We start from the raw sequence: 21170 nt of genomic DNA on the forward strand, positions 1-21170 counted from the left end.
CACTATATATATATATATATATATTAATTAAATCTCAATTTTTTTTTAAGAATATGTAAGTAAGTCCAACTTTCTTACTTTAAATACAACAAATGTTAACTTAAGTTAAAAAAAAAAAACTTTATTTTATTTTGGCCAAGGTAACATTTTAAACTATCATTGAGTTGATGTACTAAATAAAATGATTAACTAAAAGTTAAACTGAAATTAATAAAACCATATAGATATATAAAAATAACTAATACTTTTTATGTTTAACATTTATTTTATTTTGATCTCAAAATGTTACTTTATATTTTAGTTGTGACAAAATTGACAACAACACAATAAAATTACTAAACTTTAATTAAAATTACTTTACAAATTAGTAAAATATCGTATCTCTTATTGTAAATATCTTAAAATGTTACTTTATATTTTAATTTATTCATTTTATTTTATTTACTGTATATAATATTTTATTTCTTACTGTATTTTTAAACTATATAAAAGTTTACATTTTATTTTATTTACAGTATATACTGTATACTTATTGATTATTTTAAACTATATAAAAATGTTATTTTAAATTTGATAAAAAACAACAAAAACACAAAATAAAATTACTAAAACTAAGTAAAATTACAACGTGAACAGAAAGTATTAAATAATTCAAAACATTGATAAAAACTATATCTCAAGTTTATCAATTATACTAAAATAGCATACATATATAGCAAATCTGCTTGCAAAATGTGAACTATTTTTGCCCAGCACTGATCAGATCAACATATGAAGATATTCTCAACATTAACATCATGATTTTCTGTAAAGCTACTTTGAAACAATGTGTATTGTAAAAAAAAAAAAAGAAAAAGTGCTATGCAAATAAATTTGAAAAGTTCAGTAGTCAGATCGTGTATGCAGTGTGTAGTTTAAGAGTGAGGTGGTGTGTGATTGAACTGTGAATGTTATGGGTGGGGGAGCAGGTGAAGGACTGCCGGAGGGAGACAGTGGGTGTGAAACACCTGCACCCGGTTCAGCCTGAGGCCTGATTCTCACACTGCCTGCAGGAGCCGAGCGCTCAGAGCTTTGATGAGTCTTTACCGCTGAGCTGAGGAGAAGAACGACGTCAGGAGCGATCCATGGGTCTGTGCTGTTAGCCTTTGTGCTGGAGATTTGCATATGGCTGCTAATTATGTTTGTGCAGCAGACGCAGTTATGTCTCTGTTATGTTTCTTCAGTTCTTCAGTTCTTCAGTTCCTCAGGTATGGAAGCCGTTCCTGCCTCAGAGTAAAAAAATAAAAAGAGAATTGTGAGTTCATATCTCACAATGTTACTTTGTATTTTAATAAAAAGTATTATTATTATTATTATTATTTTAACTTTATATTTAATTTAATTTATTTAGATTTATTTAAACTTCATCCCCAATTTTTTTTTTCTTCAGATTTTCTAAATGCATATCCACCAACTGGATTTTATTTCCCAGTTTAAAACTCAAATTAAAATCTATTTATTATTATTATTATTATTATTATTATTATTATTTAGTTTATATTTATTTATTTACCTTTATTATTTATTTATTTATTTATTTACATCTCAGAATGTTATTTTATATTTTAATTATTTCATTTTGAACTATCTTTTTTCTTTTTGATTTGAAATGGAAACAAGCTTCAATAAAAATACAAAAATTAAAACAGAAACAAGCTAAAGTTGATGCATTCATTTAAAAAAAAAAAAAACATTTTTGTAAATCTTTTTTCATATTGAGGAAGAAATAGTCTTCCATATTTAAAAGGGAAGAATCTTTCTTTCTTTCTTTTACATTTTTTAATTTTTAATTTTAATTTTAATTGTTTTTTACATTTTACATTTTTTTTAAATTTTACATTTTCTGGAGAAATTTTGTTCTGGGTCTTTGCCAGGGTGTTGCTATGCAGTTGTGTTATGGGTGGTTGTTTTTTAAACTGTTCAGTTTTAAGACGTCTTAAGAAATAAGTTGGGGTTTGCCTGTTGTTGTGACGTAAACAGTGTCGGTTGGACACACACACACACAGATGTTGTGCTGTGTGAGTAATGAGATCAGCACGAGGAATTCAGCTCAACCTGTTTGCTGATGAATGCTGGCCGCATCAAAGATCCACTCAAATGTGAGGGAAGTCTTGAGAAATCTCTATCAGCAGATAAAATTAGACATTTGCATGTTTCAGCACGCAGCGCATAGTTCAAAAACTGTTTTGTTCTTCCTTTACTGCTGTTGTTCAGGGTTTGTTCTTTATAGCATCTGAGTCTCGCCAGGTTACAGTGCTTGTGTGGGAGAGAGAGAGTGTTTTATTCGTTTGTCTACCATACGTCATTCAGGCCCACGAGTCTGACCCTCGTCTAATGTTTCAGACTCTCCATGTGTTGTTTGCTTTAGTTTAAGGCTGTTGTTATAGAAACTATATTTCAATTTTTTTCTTTTCTGGTTGGAAACAGAACAGAGGAAGTTCTATAGGCTGTGAAAAAGATGATGATGTGTATAAAAAATAAATAAATTAAAAAAAAAAAAAAAAAAATATATATATATATATATATATATATATATATATATATATATATATATATAGTTGTTTTATATTTTCTGATTTAATTTTAATTTTAGTTAAAGTATTAGTAATTTTGATGTTTATTTATTTTTTGTTAAAAATATATCTATACTTTATTAATTTTATTTAATAAAGCAGGGTAAAGCACCTGCTTACCCTTTAGTTATTTTTTGTACATCAAGTGAATATAAGTTCATATTTATATATGATATATATTTGTTTTTTATAATTTTTTTTTATTTTTATATTATTTTCTTTTTAATTTTATTTAAAGTTTTAGTAATTTTGTGTGTTTTTGTCATTTTTATTACTTTATTTTTGTTTTTATAGGTCTATAGTTTTTATTACATTTATTTTAGCTTAAATATTTTAGTATATCAAGATTAACTAAATGAAAATGAATAATGTTGCTTTGGCAACTATAGCTGAAATAAAATATTTTTCATATTTTTCATTGTGTACAACTAATGTGTTTAATGGTTTAGTTTTAGTTTTTGAGAATTATAATAACCCTGTTGTGCGGTTGCTAGGGTGTTCTGGGTGGTTGCTAGGTGATCTGTAACTGCAAAGGTTTGTGTGTGTCTTTCTACTGTCGTTCTTCTAGTTCTGTTGGACTGTAGATGTTCTTTTCTCATGGTTTCTATGGTAATCTTCACTTTTACTGTCTGAGCGTCTGCTCTCCAGATCTCTGTTTGTTTAGTAAGTTGAATCACCTCATTCAAAATGGGCTGGTTTTCGGTAAAGCACCTGCTTACCCTTTACTGCAGGTCACAGCATTCCCTTATGTTTGCTCATGATTATATTTATATTTATATTCATTCTTATTTTTTTTTTTTTTTTTTTGCAGCAGCAGCAGCATTCCTTTATGGAAATTTACCATGGCTTTACTATTTATTTATATTTATATTTATACTCTTAATTTATATTTTTATATTGTTATAATTGTATATATTTTATATTTTAAATTTCCTTTTTTTATTTTATTTTATATTATATTATTTTCAGCATTCCCTTATGAAAATTCACAATGGCTTTACTATTTATTTATTTACTTACTTACTACATTATGAAAATTTACCTTGACTTTACTATGTATTTATTTATATTTATTTTATAATTTTTATATTTATTTATTTTTTTGTAGTTCTATATGTAGTTTTTAAATGTTTAGGCTACTATTTTAAATAAATTGTAGTCTGAACTAGAACTATACATTTTATAAACCACAGTTAAGTATTGTTTTTGTTTGTTGGTTTTTTCCTTTAATAAGAGCTTTTTTTTTTTTTTTTTTTTCTCTGTATGCTGCTCATGGCACATACGGTGGTATAGATGCACATTTGCATTTAATTATATGTACATTTTACATAAAAGCATAAATTGACTCTAAAAAACTTGAACTGACACTAAAGGTCTCTAAATTTTTCTGTCTGGTTGAAGCCTCTACTGTAATAGTCGCCACAAACCACAGAAGTTCTCGGAGCTGAACTTTCCCCCGTTTCTTTCAGTCTGCAGGTTTCAGCCTTCATCAGGATCCAGCATCCCACAATGTGCCAGCGCTGCTATGGAAACGTGCCGCTCTGACAATGGCCTGCGCTCCGCTTGGCTCTTTTGTTGTGGAGTCAGAGCCGAGTGTCTGAGTGTCAGCGCACATCCAATATTTACTCTTAAAGCTGAGACAGAGTTGGCTCTCGGCTCTCTGAGCTCCAGTGTTCCAGCCTGAAGACCAAATCAGACAAAAACTTCTTCAGTGTTCGAAAATAATAGTGCGTTAGTGGGATATATGTCAGTTCATGTGTTTCTTAAAGCAGAAGAAAATGAAGGCGATGATGTTACGTACTTTTAAAATCTTTTGAATAATTAAGAAATAATGTTCAATAATGGTGTAAAGTATCTTGCCAAATATAATAGACATGAAAAGTTGACTTGAGCTTAAAATTATTTAATAAAAAAAATATATATATATATATATATATAGCAAATGATACAGTACAATGACACAAATACAGTAAAAATAAGAATTTTGTTTTCATAATTTTATATCACAATAAAATTAAAATGATGTGTATATAAAATATTAATAATATTTATATTATAATTAATATTATTATAATTACAATTAATATCAATATTTTATTAATATTATTAATATTATTTACTCTATATTAATAGGAATTTTCCTGTTAAATATATATATATATATATATATATATATATATATATATATATTAAAATGGCTAAAATTGCTATTAATATAAATTAAATAATATGAATACATTTTGATAATTATATATAGCCATATTTTTGTCTTGTTTTTCCATTAGAAATATTTAAACATCTTTAAAATAAGAATAAAATAAATAATAAAAAATCAAATAAAAGTTCATTTAATAAATATATTAATATTTTTAACATTTTGAAAATTAGTATATTAATTCATTTTATTTTTGCCATTTTTTTCTTTGTATTCTAAGAATAAACATCTAATGTAAATGCATGAATTTGATTGCCTGGGATTGTTAGATGTATGATGTAAATGTTTGTTGACGTATATATAAATTGAGATTTTGAATCAAATGAATGAAGAGTTTTAAGGCATCAATAATTAATTAGGCAGATATTTCCCAGGCTTTGGTCAAGTAAACATTCCAGACCTCAGGTCTAATAATCGAAGGATTACCACTGCTAATTAAAACTCAAACAAACATCCCTTTGCACAGCCAAAGGTCTGTAAAACGGTGGGAAAATACACACGCTGATCCAGCATCACTCTCAGATGTGGCTAAAGCTCCTCTAAGAGGGACTGATGGGGGTCGAGGTGAGGCACTCGAGACTGGCCGTAATCTCTCAGACGGGTCACTCACAGATTAAGGGCCCTTGTTAAATAGTCTCCAGCGCAGTCCTCCTTGCACATGCTCGAGGACCTCCTCTTCAAAACGCCCCATATTACTGTTTGTTTAGTCTCTGTGGGCCGAGCACGAGGGTCAGCGGTAATTTAAAACCGGACTGTGAGCTGATCCAGCCTCGGGCGAGTAAAGACTCACCCTTATTTAACGTTTGTGTTTCAGTGCCGTAACCTCATGCTTGCTAAACTGGGGTCTGTTCCAACAGCTAGTGAGCTGCCTACCTAGACAGCATTTTAAAGCATTATAAGTGCCAAGACGGTTCCCGATGGGAGGCATAATTATCCTTCTAAGATATCTTCTTCTTTTTTTTTTTCTTCTCCAAATTCAAAGGCATAATCATATCTATACTTTATGGAGAAGGAAATTGCAGAATGCATGAGCTCAATGTTAATTATAAAGATACTTGTCATTGTAATTCATAAAATATAATTTTATTATTATAATAATTCTAATATATAATTAATATAAGCATAGAATATAATTCAAAAATTATTATACATATTAATATGCATATTAATACACTTATATGTATATTAATATGTATAATAAATTATGTAGAATTTTGTGATATTCTCAAAATTGTTTATATATTGTTTATTTGATATATAATTCTAATTTCTACTTGTTTAAATTCATATTCATACATCTATTGAAGGGGCCAGATCTATTTATTTCATATTTTTAGATATATAAAATATGAAAAAATAGAATAGGCTCCTTCAGTAGTTGTATGAATGAAAAGCATAAATTATCTTATTTTAAACTCATAATTCTGTCTATACTTAGAAGAATGAAGTATCTTTAAAATATATAAGTACAGAATAAAATTATAATTTTATTATACATATCATATACAGACCTGTTAATACATTATAAATATATATATGTATAATGTGTATATATAAAAACATTTGTATTTATGTATGTATGTGTTTATATGTATATTAATATGTATAATAAATAATTTACAATTATTTATATTCTTAAAATTCTCTTTTATATTTGATTTATTTTGTATACAATTTATATCTACAGTAGTTTATGGATACATTTTTTTCTATTTTATATGATATTTATATTATGTATAATATATATACAATTTTATTTGTATACTTATAATTCTATTTCTATATTACATTATATTTATTACATACATATTCATATTATGTTATATTTCTGTTATATACATTATATTTGATATACCCTATACTTAAAATGATCAAGTATCGTTATATTATATAACCCATACAAATTTACAATAAAATTATGAATAATGCATTATAGATATGAGTATACATATTTATACACACAAAAATTCCAATTTATATCTATATATCTATCCATATTATATCTATCTTTTCTGTGATATGTCATACTTCTATTTCTATATTTTATATATATATATATATATATATATATATATATATATATAATTATTTTCTATAATAAAAAATGTTAACTTAATTAAAATTGATTGTTGTATCATTTAATATTTGTGCTGTTTTTTTTCCTTTTCCTTTAAGATTTTTTCCCCCTGTAAATGTGCATTTGAGCAATACATGTTGAAAGAAATTTATATTTGCATGCTTAGTAAGTCATTTTGATAGCTTAACTATACTTTAATTCTGCTGGAGAACTTTGCTTTTGTATAATTCACAAAGTATGTAGTGTGTAGAGCTATCATGTAGTTCCGTTTGGGTTGTTATGCTCCCTATGTAGGAGATAAACAGCTAGGCAGCTCACTAGTTCTTGGAACGGAGCCTAAAAGCAAGAGCTCTTCACTTCAAGTAGCTTCCACTTAATTAACTCTCCGTCATGATCTTTTCACTTTGATTCTCTCCAGAAGTAGTTCATATGGTGTATACTGGACAACAATGACTGCACATCTGCTCCGGAGGCCGCGCTGGCCTTTTGACATCGGCGTTAAGACAGAGATTAAGCAACGCTATAGATCTTGAGGAAAATCTGGCTCACCACTCATGTGCTTCTACCAGGCTTTATTGGTTTGCACAGATGCCCCTCATGTAAAATAAACCCAGTGTTCTCTGTGTCAGCCAATGGGACACTTCGGGAGGTGGGGGTAGTGGCAATATCCTCCTGTCAATCATGAGCTGGCCTCCTTCTGATTGGTCTGTGTTCAAGCCAAGCAGCTGCAGGCCCTAGACTGCAATTAGCAGCCGTGTTACTGCAGCTCTGGGTATATTGTCAGATCGCTCACTTTAGCAGCGAATAGAGTCCCGCTGAGCTGCTAAACAGCGACGTCTGCTTTACATCAGCCAAACCAACATGGAAACGGGCCAGATGAGGAGAGACACTCATTAAACTGCTCCAGAGTTAGGGGAAAGGAGGGTTAGGTCAGCGCTTAGGTTACTAAGTTATTAAGGGAGGAAAAGTATGGAACTTTGTATTTAATTTTTAAAAGTATGTAATTAATAATTATTTTATTTATTTATTTTTGCTGAAAATGTGAGTATGTGTTTGCCCATTCAAACCTGCTGTAGGGTGTTGCCATGTAGTTGCTAAGGTTTTCAGAGTAGTTTTTAGCACATTGATATGGTATTATTTCATTTTTTATTATTTTATTTATTTTTTATTTATGATTTTTTTTTCTAGCTTTCCTACCTACAGTAGACAGCTTTTTTGGGCATGAATATGCCTGTGATGGCAAATAATACTATCTAGACTATATAATACCATTATTGTTATTCTTTCTATATTTATTTGATTAATATAACAAATCAATTTTTACATATATTTTTTTAATGTTCTTTATTATTATTATTAATATTATTTTGATGAAAAATTCAGCACATTTACCCCAAATTCTATCATTGATTTGATGCAAAATCATCACTCTATTTGTTTATTTTTATTTTATTTTATTTTATTTTATTTTATTTTATTTTATTTTATTTTATTTTATTTTATTTTATTTTATTTTATTTTATTTTATTTTATTTTATTTTATTTTATTTTATTTTATTTTATTTTATTTTATTTTTATTTTTTAAATAGCCCATGACACCCAATAATGATGTCTAACTAGGCTACATAAAATTATTTGTTTTATTAATTTTCCATATTAATTTTATTATTATATCTAATTAATTTTTAACATTAATGTTTTAACATTCTTTTTCATTATTACTTTGATCCAAAATTTCCTCATAGTTTATCATTGCTTTGGGGCAAAATTATCTTTCTCATTATTTCAACGCTATATTTTAAGTTCAGCAAGTAACACTTACTACCATTTACAACGGTAGTTTGCAAATAATTTTTTTTCTTGTTTTTTGTACTATAGTAATGTCTTTTTTTTCTGTTTTTTTTTTTTGTATTCTGCTTAATTTTCTACTTTTATTTTATTTTATTTTTTCATTTTATTTGATTAAATTTTTTTATTTTATTTTATTTTTGTTAGTTTGCCTACCGCTACAGTGTTTTTAGGCATGAATATGCCTGTGATACCCAATAATGTTGTCCAGCAGGGTTGCTCAGCTCTCGGTTTTGAACCGCAGCCAATAAGAAGCTGGGAGAGAATGGACTCATTCAGGCCTGTGGTCAGATCTGGCTTTGATAATGCGGCCCGATACTGCACAGATGCTGTGGCCAGGGTTTCTTCTACTACCTACACAAAACCTGGACTTCTGAGAGACCATATTTAGACTGTGAGCTAAGATCTGTTCTGGTCTGTAAGAAATTACCCTCTAATCAACTTGTAGGCGCTTCTATTTCCTAATAGACGCTGAAAATGAGGCTTCCAGTAAGGGTTTTAGGAGAACTTATGTCATTGTAGGACTTTTTAAGCATATGATCTGTAGAAAACCATCTGTTTCAGTACTTAAAGATCTGAAGAACTTACAAAGTCTCTAAAAGACTGTATAGCTCAACTCAAGAAAGTTTTACAGCCACAGATAGCTCTTGGTAAGTTCTTTGCTGAAGCTAAGGTTTTATTTTGAAGTGTAAAGCAAGTGTAGCACAATGTTTTGTGTGTGTGTGTGTTTGTGACAAATGAGGACATACATTTGTATAATGACAAGGGTATGACAGGTATTACAAGGAGAAGGTGACGTTTCAGGACATTACCTCATGTCCCCACTTTTCAAAACGCTTATAAATCACACAGAATGGAGTATATTGAAAATCTGAAATAGCAGAAAGTCTCCTGTAAGGGGTAGGTTTAGGTGTAGGGTTGGTGTAGGGCAATAGCACATACAGTTTGTACAGTATAAAAACCATTACGCCTATGGGATGTCCCCACTTTTCACAAAAACAAACGTGTGTGTGTGTGTGTGTGTGTGTGTTGTCTTTTGTATTCACGCTTCATTATTTGCTCATACTCTGTTTGCTGTTGTGGTCGAGCTGAGTAAACTCCAGTCTGAATAGAGCTGCCAAACTCAGGAAAAGCAGCTGTCCAAATACACACACACACACACACACACACACACTCACTCACTGTGTACCTGCTGTATTCGATCGCTCCCTTTCACACACTCTCTCTCCTCTTTCTCATCTGATTACATCTCTGTCTTCTTCCTATCCTTCACTGCTGTTGCTACTTAAAGGGACTTTTGTAGCATTTAATTGAGTAATTTCAAGCATGATTTCTCCTCAAAACAGTTCATAAGTTAGTTTTATATGAACATTACAACTGAACAGGTGAATCTTGAAAAATAATATATATATATATATATATATATATATATATAGCCTAACTACTATTATTATTGGGAATGCATATTTAATATTCCCCATCCAAATTAAAATGATTTGTCTTTAATTATTTTTCTGTTTTTGCATGGACATGGAGATTTTATGATATTCATCCATATTTAATTTTTCACAGTCTTTTTTGAAAGATAAATATTGAAAAATTCCTTTCCGCTTCTGTGTTTACGTTTGGATCTTAATCAGGAATTGAGCATGTCTGTGAGCGATTAGCATGCTAATATGTTTGGAGCGGTGAGGGATGATCTTCAGGAGATGTTGTATCGGGGGCCGGAGTTTACTCTGGGGCCCCCGGACAAACACTCGCTCCGTTTACTACAGCTGTCTCTCTGCATTTAACTTGAGTCTCATTAGACACAGCTAGTGCTAATTCACACAGCCGAAAGCAGAATAATTAGTCTACATGATTAACAGTGTTATGTTTGGAGTGGTTGCTGTGATATTAAATAGACCAACCTATTAAAGCTAGTTGTAATTGAATAAAAGAGACAAGAAGCATCGTATTCAGAGAACTTGATCACTTATTTTTTATTATGCAACAATATTAAAATACCTCTCTAATGATCTTCCTAGATTGGGGTTTAAAAGGAAATTGATATTCAGTAATATTATGGATTTTAACTGCACTGACAGTATCAAATGAGAACAAACTGTGAACTGAATTGAGGCTAACTTTGCAACATTGACACTTACTGAACTGAATTTGAATCATCATTAAACTGAATTGAGCTGAATAAGAACACTATTGTATTCTGAGCTGATTTACCACTGAAATTTAATTTGTTTCATAATGTTTTACAACATTGTTTTCCTGTTTTATTAATGTCAAGCTGCTTTGAAACAGTCTGTATTATATAAAGAGCTATAGAAATAAATGTACAGTGCAAGTACAGTAATTTTCTTGTTTTTTTTTTGTTTTTTTTACATTTTTTCAAGTAAATTATTACTGAAGCAAGAGTCCCACTTCCGACACTTGATACATCCGAGACCTTTTGAATTTTATAGAGGAGAGTGGATGTGGTTAATAAGCTTTGATAGGACCAGAATGCAGTAAAACGTTGTAAATGTGCCGGGTTTTTGTGGACTACAGGGTATTTTCCATACAGTACCTTCAGAGGAAGGCTTCAGTGTTTAATGACATCTTTAGCTCTTTTGTAGTGCACATGCATCTGTGCTGTATGGATGGAAGAGGCGGTTGGAAAAATCAAACACTCACACACACGCATACATTGAGAGGCCTGCAAGTCCATAATGGCATCAAAGGGCAATGTAAGAAGACTGGTTAAAAAGGATATAATTACTTTCAAATGACGTACCAGTTACAATTGAATACATGTGCCTGCAGAGACTGGCGGATTTTAGGGGATTCCTCAGGTGAATTTATTTATGCATTTATATATTCATAAGTAAGAAACATAGCAAATGAGATCTCTTTTTTCTGCTAGACAGCAGTGAGTATCCTTCACTTATTTAATAAAAAATAAATAAATAAAATAAATAAAATTTAATATATATTTTTTAAATATTATTTTTAAAACTAAATTTTAACTATTGTTTTTTCATTATTTGTATTAACTGTATTTATTAATGTGCTCAGATTTGCCATTCAAAAATAGTATTGCATTTAATGCAAAATTATTAAATCTATTGCAGCATTATTAAAACATAATTAAATGCACGTTTCATTAATAAATTATTACATTTAGATGAAAAAAATATTTATGGAACATTTGTTTTAAATTGTTAAAAATATGATTACATTAATTAAAATATTATTATTGAAGGTCATTAAGATCATTTGTTTTTTATATATATATATATATATATATATATATATATATATATATATATATATATATATATATATATTAAATTAATTTAATGTGTTCAATGTGCTTTGCCAAGATACCAAAGTCTTGCAATCATAAGTCAGAGATGAAATCAATCATTTCTCATTAAATCCTTCAAGGAGCGAATGATCAGAGCTGTTCTACATTCATTTTATGAATTTGTGGAACTGAGACAAAGTTGATGCATAAATTAAAAACATAAACCTCTGAGTAGCACATTTTTCCTGAATATCATATTTTCCTGTATATTTTGGCACCTGTATTGAATTGTACGTGATGTCTTCATGTTTCTAAAGCACTTAAAGAAGATCTTAGAGATGTTGTTGTGAGTAATCTCTGGTCTTAAGCTCTGTGTCTCAGTCGGCTGGTGTTTGGAGATGTTTGCTGGTTCTCCATAAGCCCGTTCAGACGCGGCTGCGCTCCGCAACTTTGGTGGCGGCAAACGAGGGATAAATTATTGTTTGTGTTTGTTACATTTCTGGTCTATAGCAAACAAATACACAGAGAAGGATAAATAAACTCCCCCACACACAGATCACAGATTTGAAGGCTTTTCTAAGCATGATTGACTGAGCATGAAGACTTTCCCTTCTTTAGGCTGTTTTAATGCTATTAAAGAGGGATTAGTTTCAACCACTGCACTGCGTCAATCAAAACCACTGCATTCTCACACACATTTAGACATAAAAGAGACTAAAAAAACACATGCATCTTCTTTGTTAACTCCCTATATTATTAGTCAAGCAAGCCCTTGTGAAAAAAAGAAAAGAAGTGTGCATAATTGTATTTAATGTGCACTTAGTGTACTTAAAAATCTTAAAAGTTTATTTAAAAAAAAAAAACTGATAATATAGATGTATAACAGATACAACCCTTATTCCGGAAATGTTGGGACGTTTTTTAAATTTGAATAAAATGAAAACTAAAAGACTATCAAATCACATGAGCCAATATTTTATTCACAATAGAACATAGATAACATAACAAATGTTTAAACTGAGAAATTTTACAATTTTATGCAAAAAATGGGCTCATTTCAAATTTGATGCCCGCTACAGGTCTCAAAATAGTTGGGACGGGGGCATGTTTAGTGTAGTGTCTCCTCTTCTTTTCAAAACAGTTAGAAGATGTCTATGCATTGAGGTTATGAGTTTCTGGAGTTTTGGTGTTGGAATTTGGTCCCATTCTTGCCTTATATAGGTTTCCAGCTGCTGAAGAGTTCGTGGTCATCTTTGACGAATTTTTTGTTTAATGATGCGCCAAATGTTCTCTATAGGTGAAAGATCTGGACTGCCAATACACGTCATCTGGAGGGGAGCATAGGTTGCTCTAAAACCTTTATATACCTTTCAGCATTCATAGTGCCTTCCAAAACATGCAAGCTGCCCATACCGTATGCACTTATGCACCCCCATACCATCAGAGATGCTGGCTTTTGAACTGAACGCTGATGCCTCTTTAGCCCGGAGGACACGGCGTCCGTGATTTCCAACAGGAATGTCAAATTTGGACTCGTCTAACCATAGAACACTTTTCCACTTTGAAACAGTCCATTTTAAATGAGCCTTGGCCCACAGGACACGACGACGCTTCTGGACAATGTTCACACATGACTTCCTTTTTGTATGATAGAGCTTTAGTTGGCATCTGCAGATGGCACGGCGGATTGTGTTTACCGACAGTGGTTTCTGGAAGTATTCCTGGGCCCATTTAGTAATGTCAATGACAGAATCATGCCGATGAGTGATGCAGTGTCGTCTGAGGGCCCTGGCATTCAACAAAGATCTTCGGGCCTTGTCCCTTACGCACAGAGATTTCTCCAGTTTCTCTGAGTCTTTTGATGATGTTATGCACTGTAGATGATGAGATTTGCAAAGCGTTGAGGAACGTTGTTTTTAAAGTATTCCATAATCTTTTTACGCACTCTTTCACAGATTGGAGAGCCTCTGCCCATCTTTACTTCTGAGAGATTCTGCCTCTCTAAGACATCCCTTTTATAGCTAGCCCTGATGTCAATTAACTTAATTAGTTGCTAGATGTTCTCTCAGTTGAATCTTTTCAAAATGTCTTGCTTTTTCAGCCCTTTGTTGCCCCCTTACCAAATTTTTTGAGACCTGTAGCAGGCATCAAATTTGAAATGAGCTCATTTAGTGGATAAAAGTGTAAAATTTCTCCGTTTAAACATTTGTTATGTTATCTATCTATTGTGAATAAAATATTGGCTCATGTGATTTGAAAGTCTTTTAGTTTTCATTTTATTCAAATAAAAAAACAAAAAAAAAACATCCCAACATTTCCAGAATTCGGGTTGTATATAACAGATAATATAATATTGATGAAATAATCACTTACATCATTTTTTCCCCTGAAGCTGTAAATAAAGATTATTGGAGAACATTTTACAAGAAAATATTTCGCTTAATTACTTCAGAATGTCATGTTTAATTCTGTGTTAATTGCTATTTATTTGTAATTGATTGTGAAATTTACTTGTAATTTCTGCCTGAAAATTGCCCACACTATTTGTTTTATCTTTTTTCACTTTTATGACTGTTTCTTAACGCACTTAAGTGCACCTTTAAAAGTGCAATTTGTAACAATGTAACATTAAATATTTTAATTTAAAATACAATTGAAACAATTGTTTTAGCAATCATTTGTCATGTTTTAAAGAAATAAACTCGTGTGTTGACATACATACAAAAGCATATGTAAAGTACTTGATTATAATTTTAACTTATTATTCGATAATACATTTAAAATTAATTTATTTTGAATGTACTAAATCGCAACATCCTTACAAATGTGAAATTAACAACATAACTTTTAATAGAAATTTCATGAAAAAAATATATGTGTATTTCAAAATATTTCAAAGACCAATTTTCTAAGATAATAGAAATAATTATGAAATTACATAAAAAGTTGTACTTAAGTTTTACTTGGGTAAGTAAAAAAAAAAAAAAAAATAAACGAATTTAATTTAATATAAACTTTTTACACAAATTGTAAATACAATGCAATTAACCATCTGAAATAATTTCATTCAGTTTGCACTTAAGTATATTCTTAAGTATGTTAACTTATTTCCATAATAACTTATTCAAAGTATAATTATAAATAAAAATAAAATATTATATTATATTAAAACAATCAAACAATATTAGAATATAATATTACTATAATTATAATATTATATTATATTTATAGTATAATTATAATATTACCGTCTGAAATGAATTTCATTCAGTTTGCACTTAAGTATATTCTTAAGTATGTTATTTCCATAATAACTACTCTTGTTCAAAGTATAATTATAAATAAAAAATGTAATTATATTATATTAAAACAATCAAGTAATATTAGAATATTACTATAATAATTATAATATACAATTGTAATAACACAAGCATTAAAAGTGTACTTCTTCACAAGGGATCACCACTATTGCTCATAAACCAGTTGAAACAGTTTATACTCAGAAATTGCTGTAGTAAATTTCACACACACAAAGAAACAGCAAGTAACGCATTCAATTAAACATGACATTTTGAAGTAGAAAAACTGAAATGGTACTTTCTTGTCAAGACACTTGCACATGTGGGCGACTTTTTCGTTCATAAGATGATTTTCTTCATAAACGTTCCCCTTGATACGAGATGGTCGGCCCGATGCAAGTGTCACGCGTGGCTGTTCTGACAAAGACTCGGGACAAAGCCACTGCCGCTGCTGTGGTCCTGTCAACAAAGACAGAGAGAAAGAGACAGGATTAGTTCACAAGCACAATAGAAGAAAAGAAGATCTCCAAAAGGATCATGGGAATTACAGAAAGCAGCATAATGTGATGTGACTGACAGAGGAAGCAGGGAAACTTCCACATGTGTGATTATTAAAGATCAGCAGAAGATGTAGAAAGAAATGAGGTTTGGGTGAGAGGATTGAACTCTTTGGATGTGGTGTTGCTCGTTTTGGCTCAGTGGGGTCCTCTCTTTCATTTATTCTCAACTTTGTATCAGTTTCTTCCTGTAAAGTACCTACTGTTTAGAGGTTTGGGGTCTGTACTATTTTTATAATGTTGAAAGAAGTTTGTTCTGCTCACCAAGGCTGCATTTACTTGATCAAAAGTACAGTAAAAACAGTGAAATTGTGAAATATTATTACAATTTAAAATATCTATTTACTATTGTAATATATTTTAAAGTTTAATTTATATCTGTGATGCAAAGCTGAATTTTCAGCAGCTTCAGTGTCACATGATCCTTCAGAAATCATTCTGATTTTGAACTTTTTTTTTTTAATGTCGAAAGCAGTTGTGCTACTTCATATTTTTGTTGAAATAGAAATCTTTTGTAACATTCTAAATGTCTTTACTGTCACTTTTGATCAATTTGATGCATCTTTGCTGAATAAAAGTAGTAATTTCTTTAAAGACAAATATGTCATACGTTGATAGAAGAGCTAAAAGAAAAGAGTGGAAATGTGTGAATTCATATTGAGATCTTTGACTTTTCATTGCAAACTTTGGGATTCTGGCAAATTTCAGCATAGTTTGAGATCTGAAAACTGAGGTCTACTGAGGTCTTTTCTCAGGAGAAACATCTGAGAAGCAGGAGGTTTCAGCAGAAGTCTCCTTCAATGCTGTCTGCAGGGAGAAACAATAGAGATATTAAAGAGATCTCACCTGTGATTTTCTCTTCCTGTGGGTCCGTCGCTGAATATTGACTCCTCTGTAAAACTCTTGTGCGTCTCACCTCATGATACCATCATATCTTGAGGCTTATTAAAAATCTCTTTCAAAGTCATAATCAGAAGCGCGGCACTGCAGGGGCGTCTGATGTCAGTCACGCATTGATCTGTGCGCCTGTGATATTTATGGATTAACTTTATTGGTATGGGAGAAGACCGAGCTCTGAGGGAAGATCTGCTTAATGCTTCAGAATTATTGAGCTTTGCAGCGAGTATCATGTCAGGGGGTTTGAGTATTACACCAAGAAATGACTCGCTCTTGTGCTTTGCTGTTTCACACTGTACTTCGTATGATTACGACAGGAGGTCCTGCTGTGTGTCATATTCAAATCTGGTTTTTATTTATTTGGTTTAGCACTTATTTGTGATTGATTAGCTAAAATTGATGATCTACCCTACTAATGATTTTGAAAGCAGTCTCTTCTGCTCAACAAGCCTGCATTTATTTGATTAAAAACACAGTAAAAACAGGAATATTGTGAAATATGATTACAATTTAAAATAACTGTTTTCTATGTGAATATATTTGATTTCAAATGTAATTTATTCATTTGATTAAAGCTAAATTTTCAGCAACATTACTAGTCTTCAGTGTCACATGATCCTTCAGAAATCATTCTAATATGATGATTTGCTTGCTGCTTAAGAAACATTTCTTACAATTATCAATGTTATCAAAAAAAAAAAAAAAAAAAAAATATATATATATATATATATATAAAACTATTGTGCTGCTTCATATTTTTATTTCTTATTTCTTTTATTTCTTTGTCAAAAAGAACAGCATTTATTAGAAATTGAAATCATTAGTATTTTCATGTTCGCATTCTGGTTGGTATATTCTTAATAAAAAAAAAATTAAAAACTGAAATCATTTGTGACATTTATAAATGCCTTTGCTGTAACTTTTGATCAATTTAATGCATCCTTGCTGGATAAAAATAATAATAAAAAAATCTGAAAAATCTGTTTTGCATCTATATTTTGATGTGAATTTATTCAGACATTTATATTGACATGAAACCACTTTTGCAGTGCATTTCCTAATATCTTCATATATGCATACTTGGTTACATCAGAAAAAAAGTTATTATATATTGAAGAAAAATGATCATTTTTAAAATGACATTTTAATTATTTGGCATAACACACACAAGGGAATTGCGCACAATAAGACCAGAAAAAAGTTTTAAGGATTTAAAAAGCAATAAATGTATGTTTTGTTTCTCCTCATCAGGTTGTTTGCAGCCAAATGCAGCGGCTGTCTGAAGAAGATCGCTCCCACTGAGTTTGTGATGCGCGCGCTAGAAAGTGTGTATCATCTAGGCTGCTTCTGCTGCTGCGTGTGCGAGCGACAGCTGTGTAAAGGAGACGAGTTCGTCCTGAAGGAGGGACAGCTGCTGTGCAAGAACGACTACGAGAGAGAGAAGGACCTACTGCACTCGGTCAGCCCGGACATGTCTGACTCCGGTGAGAACAGCGCTTTCCTCTCCTCTCGGCTCAGCTGCTCTCCATAGAATGGTGCTTTTAAAATGCTTTGTTTCTGCAGACAAAAGTGAGGATGAAGATCTGGACGTGAAGCCAGAGAAAGGAGCAGGAGGTCAGGGCAAAGGCGGCGATGACAGCAAAGACCCTCGCAGACCCAAGAGACCTCGCACCATCCTCACCACCCAGCAGCGGCGCGCATTCAAGGCCTCCTTTGAGGTGTCGTCCAAACCCTGCAGAAAGGTGAGACCTTCTTCAGAAGATTTCTAGAGGGAATACAACCGAATTAAGCCATTTCAACTTCTTCAATGTGCAACTTGTGCTTATCTACCTGAGGAACATTAGATAGTTGTAATCCAGTCTTATACAGCACTCTATCTGATGCTTATTGCATATGAAAATGGCAGAAACTCTGGACCACATTATGCATATCGCATGTAAATATGGCAACAAAAAAAACTATGGATCATCTGATGTGTATTTCATGTAAAAATGGCAAACGTTTCATTCCGCTGTTCCAATGTGTGGGTGTGTGAGACGACTTTAAATGAAATATTATATTGATGTTCCTGTTATTTCAGGTCAGAGAGACGCTGGCAGCTGAGACCGGTCTGAGTGTTAGAGTCGTCCAGGTGTGGTTTCAGAACCAAAGAGCAAAGGTGAGCATGTCCTGAGATCTTACCTGAGACGAAATCAGGGGTTTTCAGTTCTTTAGATGCCACGGGCCCCAAATATCATTGTCCTTGGAAAAAGAACACACATCCTAAAATTTAAAAGGCAGGTATATATTTTCAAAGACCCAGTTTGTACTGTGAAAAATCATATTTATTTATTTTAATAATTTATTCATTTTAATATTTGTATTCAAATTATATATTTATTTTAATCAAATTTACTTATTTGAAACAATAAATCAATTTATTTATTCAAATCTATTTTTTACATTTGCTACATTTTTATTGTGTGCAAATTGAGAAGCTAAAACATTTTTGTAAACTGAAATGAAGCTGTAATAAAATATAAATATTAGATGAAAAACTAAAACTTATAATAGAATAATAAACTTAAATATTGACATTTTTAAAAATCAAAAACTAACAAAAATGGCAAAAGCTTATAAATTGCAAAAAGAAAAAAAAATGGACTGAAATTCAAAGGAAAATTGAAAGTATAAATATAATATCTAATTCAAAATAATAATAATAATTAAAAAAACCCGGTTTGTAAACCCCTGGCCTAAACAACTCTTTAATATAATTCACTGCCCAGAAAATCATGATCTTAAAATTGATTTAATACTTGTCTGTTCCTCTTTTTTACGGTCAGATGAAGAAATTAGCACGCCGACAACAGCAGCAACAAGAGCAGCAAAACTCTCAGAGACTCGGACAAGGTACTAAACACACACACAGTCTCTCAACACATGCCAGTCTTTAGCCGTTTTAACCCTGTTTTCTGTTTCTAATAACTCATCAGATGTGATCTCAAGCCGAATGGAGAATCTGATGAACTCTTACACGCCGCTGGCTCCGCCTCCACAGCATCAGTTAGTGTCCATGGAGGCCGGCGGATACAGCACAGACCCGTTCCAGCAGGGCCTGACCCCTCCACAGATGCCCGGAGATCACATGAATCCATACGGTGAGCTTTCTCTGGAGCAAAACTCACATCCCGATGCATTTCTCTGCTGTGATATTGACCAGAAGCGGCTGCTAATGCCACGTATGGGCCCAATAAAAATAAATGTGCCATTAAACTGTCTTCACCCTTATGTAACAGTGTCAATTAGTTTTTGAGAAGCCTATAAAATTACACTATAAAATTACCCGTGGCACTCCCGAGAAAGCGAGCGTGGATCTGTGGCCTGCAGACGCACACGATTACACATTGATGAGTGCGCTTTGTCCTGCTGCGAGTTGACGCAAATGAGTAGTTTATATGCTCTTTTATGTAACGGTTTATGGGCAATTACAGCTTTGAAAAGCAGCTGAGAGTCTGCTGGGTAATCATATTTCTATGGCTACGGTAAACTGCATCCTTGAGGACTGAACAAACTCTTTGTACTAAAAGCTTCAGTTCAATGAGGACCATATTTGTCTGTTAGCTGTGCTTGCTAAAACTTTTTCTGTCACTATTAGAGATCGATTGATACTGTATTTTCATGGCAAATTCCAATTATATTATGGCTAAATAGTTGAAAACCAATATCCAGAATTAATTTTTAAGGTCTCATGAATATTATTATATATAGTAGTGCTATTATATTTGTGAAAAATATATCTTTCTCACGTGAATCACTATTACTATTACACTTTTTATATTATCATAATACACAACACCATTTAAAAGTTTGTGGTCATGGTGATTTTATTTTTTATTTATTTTTTTTAAAGAAATTAACATGTTCATTGTTAATGATGGTCTTTGGAAGAAGGGAAAGAAAATAATATTGAGTGTAATTACATTTTTGTAAAGTAAATATTCTTCAAATTAGCAGTAGATGTACATTTATTATGACGAGTTAACAGTTGATTACTTTCTATATTGAAACATTCTTAGTGGTTTTAAATAACTATTGTGTAAAATGTTATATTTTATTAAGGATTTTATGTTATTTATTCAATTCAATTGAATTTTATCACATAAAGATAAAGTTTTAATTTTACAAAAGATTTCTATTTAAAAAAATAAAATTATATTTATTTAAAAATCCTTAGAAAAATGTTTGATTGATTTCACAAAAATATTAAGCAGCACAAATTTCAACATTGAAAAGAAATATTTCCAAAATCAGCATAAAATGAATTCTGCAAAGCTGCTGAAAATTCAGCTTTGTATCACAGGAATAAATTATATTTTAAAATATATTCAAATAGAAAACA

The 21170-nt window shown here is 31.1% G+C and overlaps 1 protein-coding gene across 1 annotated transcript in view; it reads left to right on the forward strand.

Annotated features, from left to right (window-relative positions):
* The window catches only part of lmx1ba (LIM homeobox transcription factor 1, beta a), a 54670-nt gene that overhangs the window by 32501 nt on the left and 999 nt on the right, over positions 1-21170 (forward strand). Inside the window, exons 5-9 of the mRNA XM_058776703.1 lie at positions 18041-18273; positions 18353-18531; positions 18870-18947; positions 19615-19681; positions 19765-19929. Of these exons, the coding sequence (XP_058632686.1) occupies positions 18041-18273; positions 18353-18531; positions 18870-18947; positions 19615-19681; positions 19765-19929 (722 nt within the window). The remainder of the gene's footprint in view (positions 1-18040; positions 18274-18352; positions 18532-18869; positions 18948-19614; positions 19682-19764; positions 19930-21170) is intronic.

Source organism: Onychostoma macrolepis, chromosome 05 (genome assembly GCF_012432095.1).
Source record: "Onychostoma macrolepis isolate SWU-2019 chromosome 05, ASM1243209v1, whole genome shotgun sequence".
NCBI classification, from domain to species: Eukaryota; Metazoa; Chordata; class Actinopteri; order Cypriniformes; family Cyprinidae; genus Onychostoma; species Onychostoma macrolepis.